The sequence below is a fragment of the Cnephaeus nilssonii genome, assembly GCF_951640355.1.
Source record: "Cnephaeus nilssonii genome assembly, chromosome: 9".
In the NCBI taxonomy this organism is placed as follows: Eukaryota; Metazoa; Chordata; class Mammalia; order Chiroptera; family Vespertilionidae; genus Cnephaeus; species Cnephaeus nilssonii.
The window spans coordinates 82,927,319-82,950,414 of record NC_137080.1 but is presented as its reverse complement, the minus strand read 5'-3'; the positions used below and the strand labels follow the sequence as shown (position 1 = coordinate 82,950,414).

Below are 23,096 nucleotides of genomic sequence, written 5' to 3'. Positions count from 1 at the left end.
TAATCTGTCTTTGAATTCCAACTTCTATCTGCTACACTCCCCAGCCCACCTCTACTCACTCCATTCAAGTAGATGTAAACGAAGGTAGATGTGGGATTCTCTAAGATACTCTTAAAACTACCCCTTAATAAAGACAACTCATAAGAAAGAGCACAACTTTTTGCCCATTCTCTATTCATCAACCCATCTTTACAGCTGTCATTCCTCTCCTCCACTGAACTGCACTTTGGTGGGAAAATATCAAGCACTGTGACAATCCTATATAATAAAAGGCTAATATGCAAATAGACCGAACTGTGGAACGACCGGTGCTATGACATGCACTGAGCACCAGGGGGCAGACGCTCAATGCAGGAGCTGCCCCCTGGTGGTCAGTGAGCTCCCACAGGTGGAGCGCCGCTCAGCCAGAAGCCGGGCTCACGGCTGGCGAGTGCAACATCGGTGGCAGGAGCCTCTCCCGTCTCCACGGCAGCGCTAAGGATGTCTGACTGCCAGCTTAATAAAGATAATTATAGACAAAACCAGTTTGGCTCAGTGAATAGAGCGTCGGCCTGCGGACTGAAGGGTCCCAGGTTCGATTCCAGTCAGGGGCATGTACCTTGGTTGTGGGCACATCCCCAGTGGGGGGTGTGCGGGAGGCAGCTGATCGATGTTTCTGACTCTCTATCCCTCTCTCTTCCTCTCTGTGAAAAATCAATAAAATATATATTTTTTAAAAAAGATAATTATAAAGATATTGTATAACACAACACTAGTTATTTTCTTTTAAAAAGAAATGAATATGGTAGGGAAAGACAGGATATAGGAAAACAAAGAACTGACAAGATTCTCTATATATAAAAGGTTAAGTGACCAGACGACCATACATATGACGTGCACTGACCACTAGGGGGCAGACACTCAACGCATGATCTGCAGAGCTGCGGTGATTTGGCAGCGGCAGTTCTCGGGTGACGCACCCTGGAACCAAAGAAGAGGGAGCCTGATTCCTTTCAATGAGCACGAATCCATGCACCAGGCCACTAGTCTACTATACTAAAGGAGTCAAATAACAAAATTTCAAATCTGATGAATGGAAGAATGATGGTGTCATTAAGAAATAAAAGTGATGCCCTGGCCAATGTAGCTCAGTTGACTGGGCATGATCCAGTGCACCAAAAGGTTGCTGGTTCAAATCCTGGACTGGACATACCCAGGTTGCAGGCTCCATCCCCAGTAGGGGGCATGCAGGAGGCAGTCAATTGATGTTTGAGTTGCTTTCACACTGATGTTTCTCTCTATCCCTAACCCTTCCTCTCACTCTAAAAAATCAATAAAAATGTTTCTAAAAAAATAAATAATAGTGTCATTAATTACTGTAAATTGGTGCGGCCACTGTGGAAAACAGGATGGATGTTCCTCAGATAATTAAAAATCCAACTATCATATGACCCAGCAATCCCACTTCTAGGTATTTATCCAAAGAAATCCAAAGCACTAATTTGAAAAGATATAAACATCATTGCAGCATTATTTAAAATAGTCAAGATATGGAAGCAACCTAAGTGTCCATTGATAAATGGTTGGATAAAGAAGGTGTGGTACATACACAAAATGAAATATTACTTGAGCATTAAAAATAGAAAGAAGCCGAAACCGGTTTGGCTCAGTGGTGAGAGCGTCGGCCTTCGGACTCAAGGGTCCCGGGTTCGATTCCGGTCAAGGGCATGTACCTTGGTTGCGGGCACATCCCCAGTAGGGGGAGTGCAAGAGGCAGCTGATCGATGTTTCTCTCTCATCGATGTTTCTAACTCTCTATCCCTCTCTCTTCCTCTCTGTAAAAAATCAATAAAATATATTAAAAAAAAAAAAAAAAGAAAGAAGTCTTACAATTTGCAATAACATGGATGGACCTAGAGGGCAGAGATTTTGAAATTATCACACTAGAATTTAAAATAACTATGACCAGTATGCTAAGGGAGCTAATGAAACAAGTGAACAACATGTCAGAACAGATGGGTAATATCAGAAAAGAGATGAAAATGCTAAAAAATAAATGATAAAAAATGAAATGATAAAATAAAGAAGTCAAACCACTGTAAAAGAAAGAAAGGTTTTTGTTTTTTTTTGGGGGGGGGTAGGGGGCTCATCAGTAGATTGAAATGGTAGAGAAAAGATTCACCAAGAATGAAGATATGTTACAAGTTTCTAGAACTGAAAGGTAAGAAGAAAAAAAATGATAAATGGAAAAAAAAAAACACATTCAAGAACTATGGGAAAATTGCACAAAAGTAACACACATGTAATGGTAATACCAAACAGAGAAGAAAGAGAGAAAGAGAAGAGGGAAAGAGGGAAAGAGGGAAAGAGGGAAAGAGGGAAAGAGGGAAAGAGGGAAAGAGGGAAAGAGGGAAGGGAAGGGAAGGGAAGGGAAGGGAAGGGAAGGGAAGGGAAGGGAAGGGAAGGAAAGGAAAGGAAAGGAAAGGAAAGGAAAGGAAAGGAAAGGAAAGGAAAGGAAAGGAAAGGAAAGGAAGGAAGATTTATTTGAAGTGACATTGGCTAGGAATTTTCCAAAATGAATGACAGACACCAAGAGATCCAGAAATCTCAGAGAACACCTAGCAGAATCAGTACCAAAATATTGACACCTTAGGCATATAATTACCAAACTATGGAAAATCAAAGACAAATAGAAAATCTTGAAAGCTGCCAGAAAAAAATAAACACAAAAAAAAGCTTACCTATGAGGTCAAGAAATTACATTCAGAAACTATGCAAACAAGAAGATAAATGAAATATTTAAAGTGTTGAAAGAAACAACATATACACACAAACATTGAATTCTATCCGCAAAACTATTCTTTAAAAGTGAAGGAGAAATAAAGACTTTCTGCCCTGACCGGTTTGGCTCAGTGGATAGAGCGTCGGCCTAGAGACTGAAAAGTCCCGGGTTCGATTCCAGTTGAGAGCATATACCTTTAGTTGCAGGCTCGATCCCCAGTAGGGGGCATGCAGGAGGCAGCTGATCGATGTTTCTCTCTCATCGATGTTTCTAACTCTCTATCCCTCTCCCTTCCTCTCTGTAAAAAATTAATAAAATATATTTTTTTAAAAAAAGAAATAAAGACTTTCTCATGGAAAAAGAAAAAGAAAAAACAAACAAAAAAACGTGAGGAAATTCATTACCAGTAAACCTGTCTTGAAAAAAATGTTGGAAGAAAGCCTTCCAAGAGAAAAAAAATTATATAAGTCAGAACATAGACCTATATAAAGAAAGGAACAGCATTAGAGAAGGAGTGCTTGTCTAATAAAATAATATTTATGTTATTTCTTCTTAAATAATACTAGCAATGATATAGTCAGTGATTATAGCTTTCAGATAAGCAATATGAATGTCAGCAATACCATAAACAGGACATACTCTTTTATAAGATACTTGAACTACCCGTGAAGCCATATGGTATATTGCAAAGTGGGCTTGAATTAGTTTTAAGTGTTTATTCCAAACTCTATAATAACCACTTTTTTTAAAAAGGGGAAAAAAGGATAATTGACATGGAAAGGGAGAAAAGAAAATGGGATAATATAAAATGCTCAATAAAACCCGGAAAGGCATAAAAAGTGGAAGGCAAAAAAAAGAAATAAAGAAGGGCACTGATGGACAAAAGTTACAAAGTTACAAATATGAGAGATGTTTAAGTGGTGAAAAGGGGGTGTGCAAGAGGCAGCTGATCGATGTTTCTCTCTCATCGATGTTTCTAACTCTCTATCCCTCTCTCTTCCTCTCTGTAAAAAATCAATAAAATATATTTAAAAAAAAGAAAGAAAGAAAATAAAAAGGAATAAGCATTGCTAAGAGTGTCACTTAAAATGGAAATGGTAGAGAAAAGAAACAATGCTGGGAAGATATTGAAGAATTGGGACCTGTGCACATCTCATGTCACTGTCTCAGAATAGCTACTAAGTTGCTGACCTGTTGCCTAACTCAGTTCAAGGACAAACCATAAATATCTTGCATCAAGGACTGCTACATGGACATATACTGTCATTACTTCCTCCTTACCATGGCAACCAGATCTACTATTCCTCACCTTGAAAGGAGCCAATCCCTTCTAACTGAGCCACATACTTTATTTGAATAAATAATTTAAATAAGAACTGTACCAGTGTTTTTGCTTTTATAAATCTTGCCTTCCTTTGTTCTCTCTGGAGCACATTTTAGGTTGCTACCTGAATTCGTGTGTCCTGGGTTACAATTCCCATCCCCCTTTTTTCCTGTTCAAATAAAAGCTTTTTACTTTTTATTACAATGTGAACCTTTGTATTTTTTTATTTTTAGTTAACAATATTGATCCAACTATATCAAGAAACACACTGTTGAAAATAATTCAGAAGTTTAACAAAATTTCAAACTAAATGAAAAGGAAAATACAATCCATCAAAATTTGCATGTGCAGAAAAAGAAGTGTTTAAAAAGAGAGTTGTAGCATTATATGCATTTAATAGAAAAAAGATCCAAAATCAATAATCTAAGCTTCCACTTAGGAAATAGAAAAAAAAATTAAACCCAAAGTAGGCAGAAGATACAAAATTTAGAGCAGAAATCAAACTGAAAACAGGAAATCAACAGAAAAAAAATTAATGAAACCAGAAACCAATTCTTTGCGAAAAAATGAAATGTACAAATCTCTACCCAGGTTATAAAACAAAACAACAACAAAAAAAACATGAGAACACAAATTACTAATATGAGGAATGAAAGAAGAGGACATCATTACTTATCTCATGGACATTTAAAAGGTAATAAAAGGAATACTAGGAACAATTTTATGCCCCAAAATTTAATAACGTAGATAAAATGAACCAATTCCCTGAAATACTCAAGTTACCAAAACTCAGACAAGAGAAATAAATTATCTGAATAGGCCGATATCTAGTTTTTCAATTGAATCAATAATTAATAACCTTCCAGAACAGGAAGCACTAGTCCTATTCACTGGTGAATTCTAGCAAAAATTTAAGGAAGAAATTCTCTACAACCTAATCCAGAGGAAACATTTCCTAACTCATTCTACGTGGCCAGCATTACTTAATACTTAAAGCAGACAAAAACATTGCAAGTAGGAAAAAATACAGAACAATATTTCCCATGAACATAGATGCAAAAAATCCTCCACAAAGTATGAGCAAATCATATCCAGTAATATATAGAAAGAATTATACACCACAACCAAGTGGGATTTAGTCCAGGTATACAAGGCTGGTTCAACATTTCAAAATCAATTGCTAAAATCCATCATATCATCAGGTTAAGAAGAAAGGCCAAGTGTTCCTAAGCAATAGATAAAGAAGAACTATCTAAAAACTCCAACACCCATTCATGATAAAAATTTTCAGCAAACCAGAAATAGAAGGGAACATCCTCAAACTGAAAAAGAACATCTGCAAAAATGTATAGCAAACATCACACTTATTGGAGAGAAACTAGATGTGTTCCTCCCTAAGATCAGTAATAAGACAAGGATATTCCCTTTCACCACTCCTATTCAACTTCATCCTGGAAGTTCTGGCTAATGTAATAACTCAACAAGAAAACAAACAACAACAAAAACTAAAAATAGGGTGAAAGAGCTGAACACCTCCCAAAGAAGATCTATGGATGGCAAATAGGCATAAGAAAAGATGCTCAACATCATTTATCATTACGCAATTGCAAATTAAAATGACAAGGTGCCACTACACACCTACTGGAATGGCTGAAATCCAAAACACTGAGCAAAGCAAATGCTGACAACTATGTGGAGCAACAAGGGCTCTCATTCATTACTGGTGTGAAGAGAAAATCATACAACCACTCTGGACATTTGAGCAGTTTCTTACAAAGTTAAACATAGCCTTACCTAACAATCTAACTAATACTCCTAAATATTTACCCAAATGAGTGAAAAACTTAGGTCCACATAAAAACCTGCATTCATATTTACAGTAGCTTTATTTATAATTGCCAGAAACTGGAAGTAACTGAGATGTCCTTCAATAGGTAAACATATAAACAAACTGTGGTACATCCACACAATGAAATATTATTTAGCAATAAAAAAAGAAATGAGTAATTAAGCAAAAAAGAAAGACATGGAGGAGATGTAAGTGAATATTGCTAAGCGAAAGAATCCAGTCTGAAAAGGCTGTATTTTGTATGATTCCAACCATATGACATTCTGAAAAATACAATACTATATACAGAGTAAAAAGACCAGTTGCTAAAATAGTTGAGATCCTAAATTTTATGTAATGTTTAGTTAAACAAAATTTTATGGGAATTTTTAGAAAAAAATATTCTGTATGATACTACAATAGAGGATGTATAAAATTATGCATTTGATACAACCTACAGAACTACACAACATAAAGAATAACTCTTAATGTAAACTACTGACATTAGTTAACAACAATGTATCAATATTGGGTCATCAATTAAGGGAGGACACCAATGCAAGATGTTAACAATAAGGAAACTGAAGGCTGGGCATAATGGAACTCTTTACATCCTGCTCAATTTTTCTATAAAATTAAATCTGCTAAAAAATAAAACCTATAAATTTTTAAATGGGTTCTTTTTGATATTTTCAGTATTAAACTTTATTATGATTTCATGCAGTAAAATATTACAAAACAATTCTGCTATATTTATCAACTATCTTGATAATGCATAACTTCTTCCAGAAATATGCAATCTTTAGAATTCTTAATTTTAAAAAATGGATTGATAGGTACAAAGGACAATAGTCCTAGAAATTTAAACAATACAAAGAGGTAGCAAAATAAATAATACTTAACCATTAATTTTTGGGCCAGATTCTATTGTCAAAGGTTAATTTTCCTACTAAGTGAACATTAAAACTTTAAATGCCAAAACTTGTTAATTTAATTTTGGATGAAAATATTTCCTACATAAATATTAAATATTTCCTTATCTTTTTAAGTAAAGTATGTTTAATATCATATTTCTCCTGTCAACTAGTTTATTAAATTGCTACAGTACAGTGTTACTTTTTAAATCTATTAAGGTAGGTAGGGCAGGCTTAACTTACATTAAATAACCCTAGATCCAGAGACAATGGCAGAGGAGGGGGGGTTAGAGAGCAACCAAAGGACTGTATGCATACATATTAGCATAACCAATGGACACAGACACTGGGGCGGTGGGGGCTTGCCTGGGGTGGGAATGGCTGTGGGGGAGGTCAAGCAGGGAAAAAGGAGACATATGTAAAACTTTAGACAATAAATTAATTAATTAATTAAAAACAAAAACAAAAGAGAAAAAAAAACCCTAGATGACGCTTTTTGAGTCTCTATAGGTTAGTTTTCTATGTGTTGCCTTCCCAGGAAGGCTATGTTACTCACAGTGATTTATGTTAAATAGACAATAGCCAGTGCTTCTAGGGGAGAAACAGGAAAAAGAATGCTCTTTTGCGATGAAATTATGAGTTATATAATAATTTTTGAACTGTCCGATCCTTAGCTGTGTATGTAATAACTGGAATTGCCTAAAATGACCATAGATAAAATAATATATAGAAATTATTTCAAAATAAGGTGCTCAACAATTTGAACTATAAACTTTTGCTTAAAGTTATCTCCTTTACCTGTAGCTCAACCTAAAACCTTAAGTATCCTATATAATAAAAGGCTAATATGCAAATCGACCAAATGGCAGAATGACCAGTTGCTATGACGTGCACTGACCACTGGGGGCAGACGCTCAGCACAGGAACTGCCCCTGGTGGTCAGTGTGCTCCCACAGGGGGAGCACCGCTCAGCCAGAAGCCAGGCTCATGGCTGGCGATCTCAGCAGCGGTGGCGGGAGCTTCTCCCCTTCTGCAGCAGTGTTAGGATGTCTCACTGCTGGCTTAGGCTCATTCCCTGCATCAGTCAGACATCTCCCGAGGGCTCCTGCACTGCAAGAGGGCAGAGGCCGGGCTGAGGGACCCCCCCCCCCAAGTGCACAGATTTTGTGCACCAGGCCTCTAGTTAATACATAAAGGTCTCAAATTCAGATCAGGATATGAGTTCATTTGCTCATTGCTAATATTAAAAAAAAAAAAAAGGTTATTTTCCTGCTAAGTTGATGTAACCATCACCATCATCCAATAAATAGTACTCAGTCACCTAATGTAGGTGAAGCCTCAGAAAATTAATTTATTTTGGATATTATGTCCAATGGTGGGTGCAATGAATGTTCTGGAGATTCAGTAATACCAAAAATAATTCATTTTCTACTCAAATTTAAATTCAAATATAAATGTAAAAGAGGGGAAATAACTCATCACAATCACTATGAAATATTTTATGCTTGCGCATTAAACCCAGTTTATTGAAAAGAAAACATTTCTGTGGGTGAAAGGAAGTTTAGTATACTTATTGATAATAATGAACAACTAGATAAATTCTCAGATTAATGATAACCTTCAAATACACTATAATCAAGATTATTTATTCCAACCTTATCCCTAAAAGGATTTTAGATTGACATAAAGCTATTCACAATATTTAATAATTACATGATCAAGATGAAATTGCACTATTCAATTCAACAGACAGTTATGAAGGACCACGGATGTCATCTTTCACATAAAAATAAACAAACAAAACAGATTTTATAAATACTTTAAGAAAAAAATCCATTATAATATGTAAATTAAAAGTTGGATCATTTTTCAAATATTCTTGCCTTTTCTATAAAAGAAGATATCCACTGGGCCACAAATTTCTATACATGAAGTACAGGTGGCAGGAGTGGGCAAAGTACAGAGGCCAGCTGCCTGTTTACAAAGTTTTACTTATTGTCTAACTGACTGCTTTCAGACACAATGGCAGAGTTGAGCAGTGAACAGAAACTCTATGTTCCATAAAGCCAAAAATATTTACTATTTCGCCCTCTAGAGAAAAAATGTACAGACCTCGGTAGGATATTAACTAATATAAATACAAATTCAGAATTAATAATTTGCATAGAGAATATAGGCTTCTGCCCATTAAAATACTTCTTGAAAGAGTACAATTGAAGTGAATAGTATATAAACAATTTAGTAGCAGTAGTATTCAGTAGTATGAACTTTATGTGAATGAACTTTTTAAGGTTCTTTTATATACAAGGTAAGGCAAAAGTAGGTATACAGTTGTGAGTACATGGAACACAGTTTTTTATTATTAATTATTGTATTATTTTCCATACAAACAACTGTAAACCTATTTTTGCCCTATACTTTTTTTAAAGCATCCAGTTCAGAATAAATAAATGACAATATCATAATTGTTTTGGTCCTCTAGAAATCTCTAGCATACTGGTCTAGCTCTGAGTTACTGTTACACAAATGTAAAATTATAAAAGTTGCTATTTTCAAAAATATTATACTATATTTCTTATTTATATTTGCCATGTATAAATTTGTGAAAATGAGATGTTTTATGGTGAATAGAACAAAAATGTAAAAAATAGAACTATAAACTAAAATCTCAAATTGTTATGTATAGCCCAGTCTGTTCATATTCACTTATTATTAAAAACTATACAAATAAATGAATTTCCCCCCACTATCTGATTTCACTTTGAAATAAAATAATCTCTATACACATTCTCCACAAAATGCTCCACCTTTCAGAAGTCACTATTTAAGTTTAAAAATAGTAAAATGAATGTCTGTTTACCCTTTGCCAGAACTCACCAATTGTTAATTTATGCCACCTTTGTTTTATGTATGTATTTGTTTAATCATGGTATTAACTTCTTAAAAATATCTCATCATTCACCTTTTTTAATAAGGGTATTTCCTATTATATACATGCAATAGTATTATCACACTCAATAAATATGCCATAGTATCACTAATAGCCATTTTCCTCAAATATCCTAAAAATAACTTATAAAACTTTTTTAAAAATCTAGCATTCGATCAAGGTTCACATACACGACCAACTTCTGAAAGGTAAGGGCCAAATTTTTCTATAGACAATCTTTTTGTATATACTATGTTCTCTCTTCTTTCCACAACTTGTTCTCTGAAAAAGCTGTAGGAACACAATTTCCCCAGTACTTTCCTGCCAGACCATTCAGCAATGGAAGGGTATTGCAATAATAGTACAGAGAAAACTGAATTTCCAATTATCTCTGTAGATTCTGTTTTCCCTATGAGAATATCTAGAATGAAACTGTAATCTTACCATAGCTGGTTACAATATTTTATAAACATATAACTAACCAACATGCATTGATCATCAAGTGAAAAGTCTTATAACTATTTACCTGCCAGGGCTCAAGAAGTTAAGCTTCTTAAGCTTAATCTTCTTATCACTAATAACTTAAGAATCATAAATAATTATACAAATGTATTTTATAAAAAGAAACATTTTATAGAAGTCTAAAGAGAGATCTTGACTAAAAAAGCCAGTTTTAGAAGACTAAACATACTTTTTTTAAACATACAGTCAATTTTACAGTTCACTAAGTTGAATAAAGTTTTAATCATCCCATAAAAAGACTAGATGGCTTGCATTTTATGACTATGCATTAAGAATTTGACTTCTCTGGCCATTTGTTTCGATGCTTTCAAGCTTTTACTAAAATGTAAAACTTACATTTTGAACAATATGTTATTGTATAAATATTATAAAAGCTGTACTTCTGAATAACAAGAACCATAAATTTTTTACCATTAATGTAATTGAAGTAATATGAATATTTTAACATTCTCTCCTAACTTATTTGATCTTAAAGTTCAAATTGGAGCAATTTTTGACTACTAAACTATCTTGAAAATTGAGATTTCCAAAGGGAATACTGTCAAATTTATAAAAGCAAAAAGACCAGTTTTCTAGTGATTCATTTTCAATATATTTTCTATATTGTTAATTATGTCTGAATTCAAGTGTATTTTCCAGTGTAAATTATACACAAGGCTTAACAAATAGAGACTAAATGTGCAATCGCCTTTACTAAGACCAATGAAAAATCTATACACAGCAATGAAATTGGCATGCAAATAAAAGAACTGTCAAGACATGTAACCCTAAAAATAAGCCTACAATAACTATTTTAAAGGCTGTGTGTGGTCTCACCCATATATTTTGGCAAGATGCACTCTCTCCAACCACAGCTAGATTCATCCAAAAGCAGTGGCACTGGAGAGCCTCTGTCTCACCTGTCAAAGCTGAAGAACGTTGTTCCAAAGACCACCATGAGTCCATGGAGAAAAGCCACAGTGCTACAGCTGGTATTGATAAGCAGTCTCTGAAGGAGAAACTACTTCAAACAATTAAGCAAATCATCCTTAATAGAGATATAGACAGAGAGATAATATGTTAATCTTTAAATAATGAGATGACAAATACCATGCCAGATCTGACACAGGTAATTTATATGCTGGAATACTAAGAGGGGATCTTTCACAACTAACACTAATTTAATAGTCTTTTCTATTCTTTCTCTGATAAAATTTCTATACATTTATCAATCTAAAACTCCACTATGTTCCCTTTTTAAATCTTAAAAACCTCCCTTGTAAAGCTGCATAATTCATATAAATTACTAAGGTACTAAATTCATCAAAATTGCTATAGTCTGACAGCTAAGAGCACAGAAGATTAAGATTTACAAACAGAAACCCTAAGTATATTAAAATCTGACCTTTTCAGAAGATACCATAATATCTTTTTCAACCACATTATAAAAGCAGTTTACATTTTGCTTTAGACTAACCCTCTTTAGAGTAAAGCATATAGGTTGATCAGGTAAGCTATAGGTAGGTTAACATAAATAAAAAGACCAAGAAAAACAATTACTCTGAAAAGAAATATGCTTCAGTGGACAATTCAAGCCCCACCTCAAACCTGGCAATAAAAGACAACTTAAAACAAAATGGAAAGAAATATACCTGAGCTGAATAAAACGTTTAAATAATCATGAATGTCTCATCATGATTTTACCTACCAAATGACAATGTCCTCTAAATACATTTAATACTGCAACAATTTAATTAAAAAAGAAAGGGGATGCCGTTTTGTGCCTTTCCCAGGAAAGTTAATATCCAAAAGGTTGTCATTTTAAGACAGTTTTCCTACAACCAAGTCCCACAGCACAAAGTTACCACAGAGCTCCAATGTACTATGATGCCCCGGTTTCATTTACTATATTCTCTAAATACTAAGTTCCAAAAAGATTAGTTTCATTTTTCCCTAGATAGATTTAGTATGTTAACTAGCATAGTTGGGATATTATTTTTCTTTGGTTTTGTCAGTAGCATGTTTGATATAAATTTTATTAAGTGGTAGTATATGTAACATTGCATTGTGGGTAGTAGTTTCCTGCTTTAGCCTAGCCACATCCTCAGCTGTCATATGAGCATGTTTCCCATATTTTCTGCAAGTTCTCGCCTTTTTTTTCTTCTTAGAAAAATGACAGCATTAGAAGATGAATTGTTCCAATAATTATAAGAAACATGAGTTATTTATACAGCTACATTACACAGTATGGATCACTCTGCACTTCGAAGAACAGTCAAAGGGGGGAAAACAAATCCTCATAATTAAAGTGCCAATGTCATGTGAAACAATATGTTAAAGTAAATTAACATAGAGGAAGAAATTAAAAACTGTTAAAAAGGAAGAAAATCACTGTAATCAGATGCCAATACCATCTAACCAAGGAGGTGTACATACAACGGTGTAGACATAACAATGATTTGCCTTGAAAACTTAGGTGCTTCAAACCTGCCAGGTGTTCATTAGTGAGAATTAATGTCAATATCTACTACTAGAACCTTAAGAATCTACTTTGAGACACTATAGAAATATCAAAACAGAGAAAAAGAAACTGAAAAAGCCTGGAGGAGAGAGGGAGGAAAAGAGGGAAGAAAAAAAGGAGGAAAGGGAGGGGGAGTACAAGGGAGAGAGATAAGTTTAGTATTTTCTCTTTTGGCATCTTATTTCCACATAATCTCACATTTAGACAGATAGCTGCTAATACTAACCAAATGAAGTTGTTCCAGCAATCATGGACATGGTGGTGCTTTGGGTTTTTACATAATTTAATTAAAACAAACTGAGGAGGAAAAAAAATACTCATTACAAAAAGTAACACAAAATAATAACCCTGAACACACGATCACCGAAATATGCATGCAGTTGTGTACACAGTAAAATTAATATCTCATAATCATCATAAATTAAAATACTAATAATGTATTTAACTAATATAAAAACTTTTCAAATAATCAATATAAGGCCCAATAAATGCTATATCAGCTTAAATAGCTATACATCAAGTCCAAAAAAAGTCAAAAAATAAATTGTCATATACCAAGGTAAAACAATAAATTAAGAAAGTGTCTTCCTAAAAACCTCATTATCAGTGATAAAAATTTAAGCCAAATTAGAATGTCTACAATTAATAAAAAACCTACATCAAATCATTTGGCCCTGTTGTTTTCAATTAAAAGAAAAATTGAACAGCACCAAATAGAAGTTAAAACAATCAAAAAAAACATAGAAATAAGCACAATATTGACACTGATAAAACTATTGAATCTAAATAGGATCATTAGTTCAGAAAATAAAATAAAAAATAATTCAAAGGTAACAATGAATATATACGAAACATTTAAAAAACTATTCTACTGTTATATAGTCTAACAGCATACAATATAAAAAGTTTGACCAATGTTGACAAATTTAGTAAATACAAGGTAATGGGGAGCAAGATAACTAATGTCTTTACTTATTGAAATTGATTTCAAGTTCAAAGGGGTATTTCACGTCTATGGCATTAAAGTACGTAATTTATACAACAGACCTAAATTTGTTACTTACATCAACATAGCAAATACTAACATAATCCCCAAAAATGAAGTTTTGAGGTTCTTTGAAAAACAACAACCAAAGAACTCTGTGGCTTCCATTTCTCATTTTAAGCATCGTATAAATCCATAATCAAGAGCTTTATTTGCAGTGACTTTTCTGAGTCAATCTCTCTTTATTACATGTGGTAAGTTACTTCTAATTAAACAAACTCTCAATTATTATATATGTAACTTTATCACTTGTTTTTTAATTTTTATTACAAAGTAATATTTGTTTCAAAGTGGATATACTTTCAATTTAGAAAAAGAATGTGTAGATAATGAATATACAAACTTTAAGCACATGACTTCACTGTCTTTCTTCTGCCAGAATTTGATGGGCCTCACACAAAATATAAAGGGCATATTTAACAATATCTACTAAACTCTTACATAATATGAGTGATTATCCTGACCCAAAAATTATGTGCAGGAGGGTTACCCGCAAAAAGAGAAAAAGCAGGTAATAGATACACAGATTTGAAAATTATTCAAATGCTTACAAAGTTAGGTTAGAGGGCCAATGTGCACATAATTTTTTAAAAACATTTAAGGGAGAAAATATTTAGCTAATAGTTGGGGTTGTAAGACATCAGAGAATCCTTACACAGACACTAAAAAAACATTTATTTGCCATACTATAGCGGCTACCTAAATTTTTTCAACTGCCTGATTCTGCTGCTATTGTATGTGCATATGGAACTACATTTGGAAATTCCACAAATTATATAAACAAAGACCTCCTTTAGATATAGATCAAACCAGTACACCATAGTTATTTTAAAAGTGTAACTAAATAACTTTTCTCTTTTGTATGAATAATTACATTAAATGAAAGCTTTTACTTTTCAATGTAAAATGTTTACATACACAATCAGGCATAAATATATATTTAAAATGAAACACTAAAGTGCATGTCTAGTGTTTTATTACTAAAAGTTTGTTCTGAGAAAGTTCTGGACATGTGAATAATAAAGGATTAAAATCATTCCCATGTCTTCCCTGTGCATTTTGGGCAAATCAAGTATTTTGTGAAGAAACTTATGAACATGTCTGCACATTTATCTTTATCTAATATAAACCCAAAGCAGATAATGAACTGTGCTGGGAAGTCCATAGGAAAGGATATTTTGGCTCTAACACCCTCCTTAGTGTTTCCCAGCCCTTGCCCCATTATCTACCCCAAATAATGTTTTGTAATTCACTGTCTCCGCCCACCCTCTCAGTCATTCACTCTATGCCACTCCTCGTTACTATCACACTAGGAAGAAGTCTAACATGCAAATTCAGAGTGGCTGATAAATGGGAAAAAATGCCTAGAAAATTGGTCTGTTCAGCTTTATAATTTTTGTTGAAAAATACCCCATTGCTCCCAACTGATGAAAACAGGAAGCTCTATTCATAAATATGAAATTCTCTGCCTATGATATATAATCATCCTAATAAGAAAATGAGTTCTATACATACATGTCCAAAGGGGCAAAAAAGGAGATAGTTTCCCAAAGATGTTTCCAATTTTCTTCTGAATCAGAATTAGCAAATCGAGACGACTAACATACTCTGTCTGTGTGCATTATTTCTTGCTACACACAGCATTTTGCAATTTATTTCAAAGCTTTCATTATAAACAAAAAATACAGTTTCTGTTAACCCCCTCTATTCTGAGTTTATCAAACCTAATATTGAACAATCTAAGTTACAACATAAGAATTTTACTTTATACATGTATAAGATTTGCTAGCAAAGACTCTGATGTTAAAGTTAAAATCCAAATAAACTAAAGAAATATGCAAAATATAATTCCTTGAAAAATAAAAATCATTACAAGCATAAAGAAAACTAAAATTCAGCCAATAATCTGTTAGAATTCTTATAACTGATTTTTATAAATCCTTAAACTAGTCATAAAAGAAAGGTATAAATAATATAAACGATACTAATTACATTTAATCCATACTGTAGGAGCCGGCATCCAATATTGATCATACATAAACTAGACAGACATGATTTAACATTTGTAAAAGGAATCCCCAGACTAACACTTTCATGACAGCCAATTACAGTCAAGCCCAGCAAGCAGTTTGCAACCAGACCTTAAGAAAGGTAAACTTTTTTACAATGAGTTACAGATTCACAAGTTTAAGAAGACAGGAAAAAGAAAAACAGAAGGACTCCAATCACCCAGCAAATATGAAGCAGACCCCAGAATGTGATACAATCCAAAGATGTAAATTATTGTAAGTCATCACTGTTGTTCAGAATTTCACACAGCCTCTTGAGCCAATTTTGCTCACTTTTCCACAGACACAATAATGAACTAAATAAAAGGAGGAGTCAAAAAAAAAAAAAGTGGGGGTGGGGGGAATAGAAAGGAAAGCCCTTAACTGCAGAGTTCTGCTCTACAAATGCTTAACCTTACAGGAGTTTGAGCTCCTTCAGCATTTGTATTCTATCCAAATCCTCATGAGTCACAAAAATTAAATAGCTATATCCTTCTGGATGCCAGGAAGGGCCTTACCACAAGCCTTTTGTCAGAGAGAGAGAGAGAAAGAGAGAGCAAGAGCAAGGGGGGAAAAAAGCCACAGTGGTAGGCAGTCCCACTTCACTTTGAGCACTGTGAGGTCACAAACCACATGATTCTGTCTCTCCAGTAATAGTGCTTGCAAAAAAAAGGAGTTTTAAAGCTTTTGCTTTTTTGGATTGTGTGAATGCTTCATTCGCCTCACAAACAACCACAGAACCACAAGTGCGGTGCAAACTTTCTCCAGGAGGACAGCAAGAAGTCTCTGGTTTTTAAATGGTTAATCTCCGCAGGTCACTACCAGCCACCGAGACCAACAGAGTCAGTGAGTGCTCTCTAACCACAGTCTATGCAGTAATAGTAGGTCCTTCAAATATTTGCTCATTCTCTTTTTGTTTTGTTTCCTTGCTTTTCACATGTTACCAGCTACATAATTTCTTGACAGAAAAAAAAAATAAATATAAAGTCTATGTACTCCAGGCATACTGCAAAACTAAAACAAGGTTTGGGTATGGTTTGTATTTTCAGTTTAAGGCTGCAAGCAGAATTTACAACAGAGGGTACAAGTTCTATCTGAAAAAAAAAGGAGGGACTATGGCATCAAACAGCCTCTTCAGCACAGTGACACCATGTCAGCAAAACTTCTTTTGGGGTAAGTGTTACCATATTTTAAAATCCTATAAGAGATGAACCTGTTAAACATAAAGGTATGTTTCTTGGATAAATTAACTGCTAGCTTTTCCGGATAACATTATATTAATGAAAATAATAATAATGCTATTTTGTTGCACTAAAACGTGAAAAAATAAATTGCTGTTCATATTTGCATTTGGCATCTGTAACTTAACTACTTCTCAGAGTAATGACCTGAAATAGAAAAAAATTAAATTATCTCATATTAGTCAAAACGTTTTTCAGAAGTATAGAAATAAGGTAGTTAAAACAATAAAAAGGTTTAATATTCTCATTAACCCTTACTGAAATAAAATTAGATAATAAATTAATCAAAGTATTATGAAGTATTCATTCCAGCAGCTCCCAATATTTGAGCAAACTTCAAAAAGGAAGTAATTTTACAAAATAACAGACCGCAGAATTATCTCAACATTATGCTCTCCCATGTAAAACAGAGAAATAAATCTGCAGTGCAGCTAACATTTTAACTAGTCCGACTACAAGAAATCTATTTATAATTTTAAACTGCATCATATCATAAGCTATGTGTATAAGTTTGTTTCTAAGCAACTTTTTATAATTGAAGCATATGTTCAACTGAAATAAAATTATGTTAAGTATGTAATAGCCATTTTTAAAAGATCTTTATAGTTAAGCAGGATATCCAGGATATTAAAAAGTTTACAGAAATCTTTAAAAATTCCATGTAATTGTGCTTTTCTATATAATTTTAACTTCACATCTACACACTATTACCCATGTGTAGAACCTGTTATAAAAACAGAGCAAACATTGAGACGACTAGGATTCTTTTAATTATATTCTTGGACCTACCAAAATGAATACCGTTTAGTTTCATGAAAAATAAAACTCCGTAAGGATACCCTGCATGATTTAAAAGAGCTATACCCACTAAATCATGCTGGACTTTTAAAGAAAAACAGCCATAATATAGTCCCTTAATATTTAATTTCAAATTAATGTTGATACACAAAAATAAACTACTTCAACATTCATCTGCTGACATGGTATTATAATAAAATATCTAAACACTTACAAGATTTTCTTTATGATGTCCAACATATTCCAACTACAAGGCAAGTTTATAAAATTTTCTTTTATCCTTTAAAATAAATCTTTTGCTGTGTATATATTAACTTTGCTTTATAACTTACAACTAACGATTGGAGTTTCCTTTACTCCTCCTACTTCACACATTTTAACTGGCTATCAGAGGATCAGTCTTAGTTTAGGTCAAAGAGAAATAAACCTGAAGGGGAGAAAAAGGTTTCTCTTAAAAGGGTGAGGAAATGTACTCTGTATTTTACCAACAAAATGTAAAACTGCTGTAGTGACTCCTTTAATAGTTGTAGTGGGTCCCCTTAGTTATAACACATACAATATAATAATCACAGATTATTTTTTTAACTTAATGGTAGTCAATAAGAGGTACTCTAAATTTTTCTGCATTAAGGAAGCAGAACATAGAATTAGACTGCATTATAGATCATATCATAATTATAGCTTATAAGTGAGTACTTTTGCTGTTTCTATCCAAAAATGAAAAAAAAATGGCTAAAACTATTGTTATATGGAGGGATAACTTAAAACAGGCATCGCAAGCAGTTAAGTTACTCTTTCACAATATTATTCTGTTTAAAAATAAAATACATTTTTCTAACCAGATCGGGAACACAAGTTTCAAGGACTATTTCATCATTACAACTAAAGTTATTGATATTATCACAAAGGATATGTTAAAATGCTCTTTATTCTATCATATGAGCGGTCTTATATTTCTGTGACACCCTTAATAACTATTTCTATAGTAAAATGTCTAAAACTTCACCAATTTCTAAAACAAGGCACTATAGTGAACTAAATAAAGATCATCTTCTATAGAATGTCATATATTTTTAGAAAACAAAACAATTATTTTTCTGACAAGTGGAATTTATCCTCTCCCAACCCCAAATAGTACTTTAGAGCCTGTATAGAGATTTCAGATGAACCCACTACACTGAACTAATTACAGGTGAGTGGGTAGTGGACATTATGTATAGGTTATCATCACACTGCAAACATTTCACCAATCTATAATCTATTTGAAGTCGAAAATCGCACTTAGGGCTTTAAATTCTTTTATGATGATTATCAAAACAACCTCCTGAAATGAAAGTATGTGCTCTAACTTGATAAATTTGTTTTTTAAAGTTTAGGCTTTTCCTAGGTGAGGGACAAAGCATACACCGGACCATTGCCTCAGCCAAATATAATGAGTGAAAAGGGTGTGTGTGAGAGACAGAGAATGCATTTCAGTGTCCTTGCTCTCTTAGCATATCATTTATCTTGAATTGACAAAGAATTTTCAATCTGTACTACTCAAAATAAGCCCATTATTTATCATAAAATCTGTTGAAAGTGATAGATGTGACTCACAGAATATATTACAATTAAGAAGTTATGAAAATATATCAGTTGACCGATTAATATTTCTACATAAAACCTTTGTAACTGACCATAGTGACTGATTGAAAATGATGTGTGAACACTGATTTCCAAAATAACAGTTGTGGTCCATACCAGTAATGATAATTTTAGTTACAAGGTTTAATAGTGACAAAGTGTCACAACTTACTTCCAAAATAATTCCAAAATCCAGGGAGAGAATTTTAAAAGTCAAGAACAAACACAGAAGACCACTCCAACACAAATTAAGCTAAAAATATCTACGCAATTCCCAAAGACTCGTATTATAAATTATTTTAAATTGTAAAAAAACAATCCTAATTTTGCATGAAAAATTGTTAGATTTCACTTTTAAATTTTAGAACTCTATTAAAACGTTAAATATTTCAAAGAAATTGCATAAAATATTTTGGTAGTCTATATGACCTCCTAGTCTCTAAATTACAAGGAAGGCATGAAATATATGTGATTACATTATTATTTTAGTTATTTTTTAAAAAGAAAAAATTAATATATTCAATTACACCCTTCAAACTAATCACTGATAGTTTGACTTGTTTAAATCAGTCATGCTAAAGTTAAATTCAGTAAGATAGAAATGTTCCAGTTTGTTAAAACAACACTGAAATATTTGATGGTTAAATAAACTGCAGAGGGGGGGAAAGCTAACTCATTGAAAGCACTAAGATTTTATCAAACACACAGAATTAATCCTTATTGAATAGAACCATTCACAAATCAAAACTCACTGTTCTTCAATACTTTCAACCAGCACTAATCAATTACAAACCTTTCCTAGTGCTTCAAAAATCATATGCTTTCAATTTTATCCACTGGTGGTCCTCAAGTACTGTATTGGGGCTGAGTTAAGACATTCTGTATCACAACTGTTTTTTTCAACAAGTATTCATCTAGAGAGCTTTTTTTCCCCTCTCAAGAGCTGCTCACATGAAAACTGTGGTAATATTTTTATACTGTACTTCTTTGTTGAAGCAAAAGGTTAGGGGTTACCCAAATACCTCAACTGTATATACAAAAAAAGGGAAAAGGTAAGTATTCATATAAAAAAATCCAATTGGACTGAATCATTATTTATTTTTGCATTTCCTATGATTAATGATGCACCCATGCATACTTGAAAATTGATGGCAAAACAGAGTAGCATCTCAATCCCTCTCCAAAGCATACAAATACCAACCTCCCATGCTGTTCTAACCTTTGTCCAAGGATACTAATATGTGACAACTCTGAGTCAATAGAGAGGTCATACCAAAAGCTCCTTAAAAAGCATTAGGAGTGCAAATGCTATTAGCTAAGAAAAGCACTGGAACAGTCAGTCTACCTATATAGTGTCTATTTAAAAATATTATATATATGGTCAAATAGACAAATACCTTCAAAAGAAAAAAATCCTTCCTTTGAATAATAAAACTGTAAATGTGACAAAGCAAAACTATTTTTTCTAGTCATATACCTTGTAAGGCCTTATTAAATGGGTGCTAGCAAAACCAATGCAGAAACTTCCCAATATGTTACCTTAATGCACTACTTTTTTCTCCTAACAACTGAATTCCACTAAAGATAAAATTCTACAAAAAAACACACCACATGTCATTAAACTCCCATAATAAGGATAACGATAAACTTCAATACTTAATATTTTCCAAAGAGTAAAGTACTGTAAGATAACTGTTTAAAGTATATGAAAAGCCTTCTGGAAATCTGCAGTGTTTCATACTTTAAAATGAATCTTTAGAAAAGTCTCACATAATGAATATATACACCTGAATACAAGCTATTGCTATTATAAATATTATGAAATTCATTGGACGTGTATTTTGATTAATGTGCTATAATTCAAAAAATAATAAGGAAATCATACCTTATTCAAAGGGAGCTTCCTTACAATTTCAACAACAGTAGACCACAAACTTTTGTCCATTCAAGAGCAAACACATATAAAACAGGCCTTACATCCCCACATAACTTTTTAAAGACCTGTACAGCAACTGAGATTAAGTGCTCTTCAATTACAGTGAATATAATATACTCATCTAATGTTGAATTCTTAAAAATTTCCTCCTCTATATACTATTTATTAAGGACATAGGGTTCGAGGTTTGAAAAAGGGTTAGATGGATATAAGCAATACCATATTAACCATTTCACGTGTTTATAGTGTTATTATTGAATAGGATGTTAACTCTGAAACATATTTCTTCATAAATGCTTTCTTTTACTAATAAAAAGCTTATCATTTTCCTAATATATAAAATAATTCCCAAATAAGATGAGCTGCAGAATTAAGAGTTCTTTAAAAGCTAGTTGCTACATAAGCATTTAATACTTGCAATGAAAAATAATTCATTATTCATCCTATTCCCTATATTCCTATTAATACTCATAAACACAATATCTAATATATAGTCTAGGAGCAAAAGTCAAACCAAGTGCAATTTTGGCTATAATAAAAAGAACATAAATGTTACGTTTATCTTGATTAAATGATTTTCATTTCTTAAATAAATTGCCCACAAAACAAGGAATTCTTTACCATATAAACATAGCAAGCAAATGCAACTTTTAAAAAATGTTTAAGATATTTTAAAATTATTATATTGATGTCAGAAGATGTATAAAGTTACAACAGTGTTCTAAAACATGTATTTAAGATTATTGTAGTAACAGTTAAGACTCTAATATCTGTACTATTTCTATGCCATCCCTTAAGAAATTAGACAGAAGAGTTATAATAGAGAAGTGACATTCCTAAAAAGGTACATCTAAATATCCTTTGCAAGAAAAATAATTTTTACAACATCATCAAATAAGTTATTTTAATTTTCAGTAAAACTGGCATTTTTATTTTTTTACAGCAATGGTGGTCTACTGAAATCATTATACCATCAACTATAAAAATATATTTATATAAAAGACTTTTAAAATTCAAAAATTAAAATACACATTTATAGGTTCCTCTAAAATTATATGAACCATGAGTCTGCCAAACCATTGTTTACATATTCCTTATAATCAAATATCTTACAATTAAGTCTATTTTGTGGTTCAGTAAAAAAAAAAAAAAAGCAAATAAAGGAAAAATATTAGCTAAATCACAATGATAAGCATCAGAAAGGTTTTAAAAACATATGTAGTTATATGCAGTATTTCTTTGGAAAAATGAATAATGATGCTATAGAACTTTATATGGACATTTTCATATAGAAACAAAGTATTTGCCACATAAATATAATTTTAATTTCTTTCAAATATCAGTCCAGCTCAAAATTTTAGTACATAGTATATGCTTTTGCATGTGCATATGCATACGAGTGCATACACATAAGTGATGACAGCACTTGAGATAATTATTGCAAATCAGAGAAAAACAGTTGTCAATTATTGAACTGAGGTATTGTTTGTAGCTCTGTTGTGAAAGATAATTACTTTTTTGCATGTATACTAACAGAGAAATGTCAATCTGTAAAACCAATAACAGAGATCCAGCATCTATTGGGAAATTCAAGATAAAAACAACCAAAAACTATGTCTGTAAAACT

The 23,096-nt window shown here is 32.6% G+C and overlaps 2 protein-coding genes across 11 annotated transcripts in view; one reads left to right on the top strand and one right to left on the bottom strand.

Moving 5' to 3' along the window:
* The window catches only part of SUPT3H (SPT3 homolog, SAGA and STAGA complex component), a gene marked incomplete at its 3' end in the record, with an annotated part of 452,601 nt that overhangs the window by 379,171 nt on the left and 50,334 nt on the right, over positions 1-23,096 (bottom strand). The window lies entirely within an intron of this gene.
* The window catches only part of RUNX2 (RUNX family transcription factor 2), a gene marked incomplete at its 5' end in the record, with an annotated part of 330,125 nt that continues 323,529 nt past the window's right edge, over positions 16,501-23,096 (top strand). For 5 of the 7 annotated variants that reach the window (XR_013813975.1, XM_079780442.1, XM_079780437.1 and 2 more), the window contains one exon: positions 16,624-17,044. Coding sequence is in view for 6 of the 7 variants with exons in the window: in XM_079780442.1 (XP_079636568.1) it covers positions 16,669-17,044 (376 nt within the window). Of the gene's footprint in view, positions 17,045-23,096 lie in introns of all 7 variants that reach the window. The other 2 variants (XM_079780439.1, XM_079780441.1) reach the window with 1 other exon arrangement.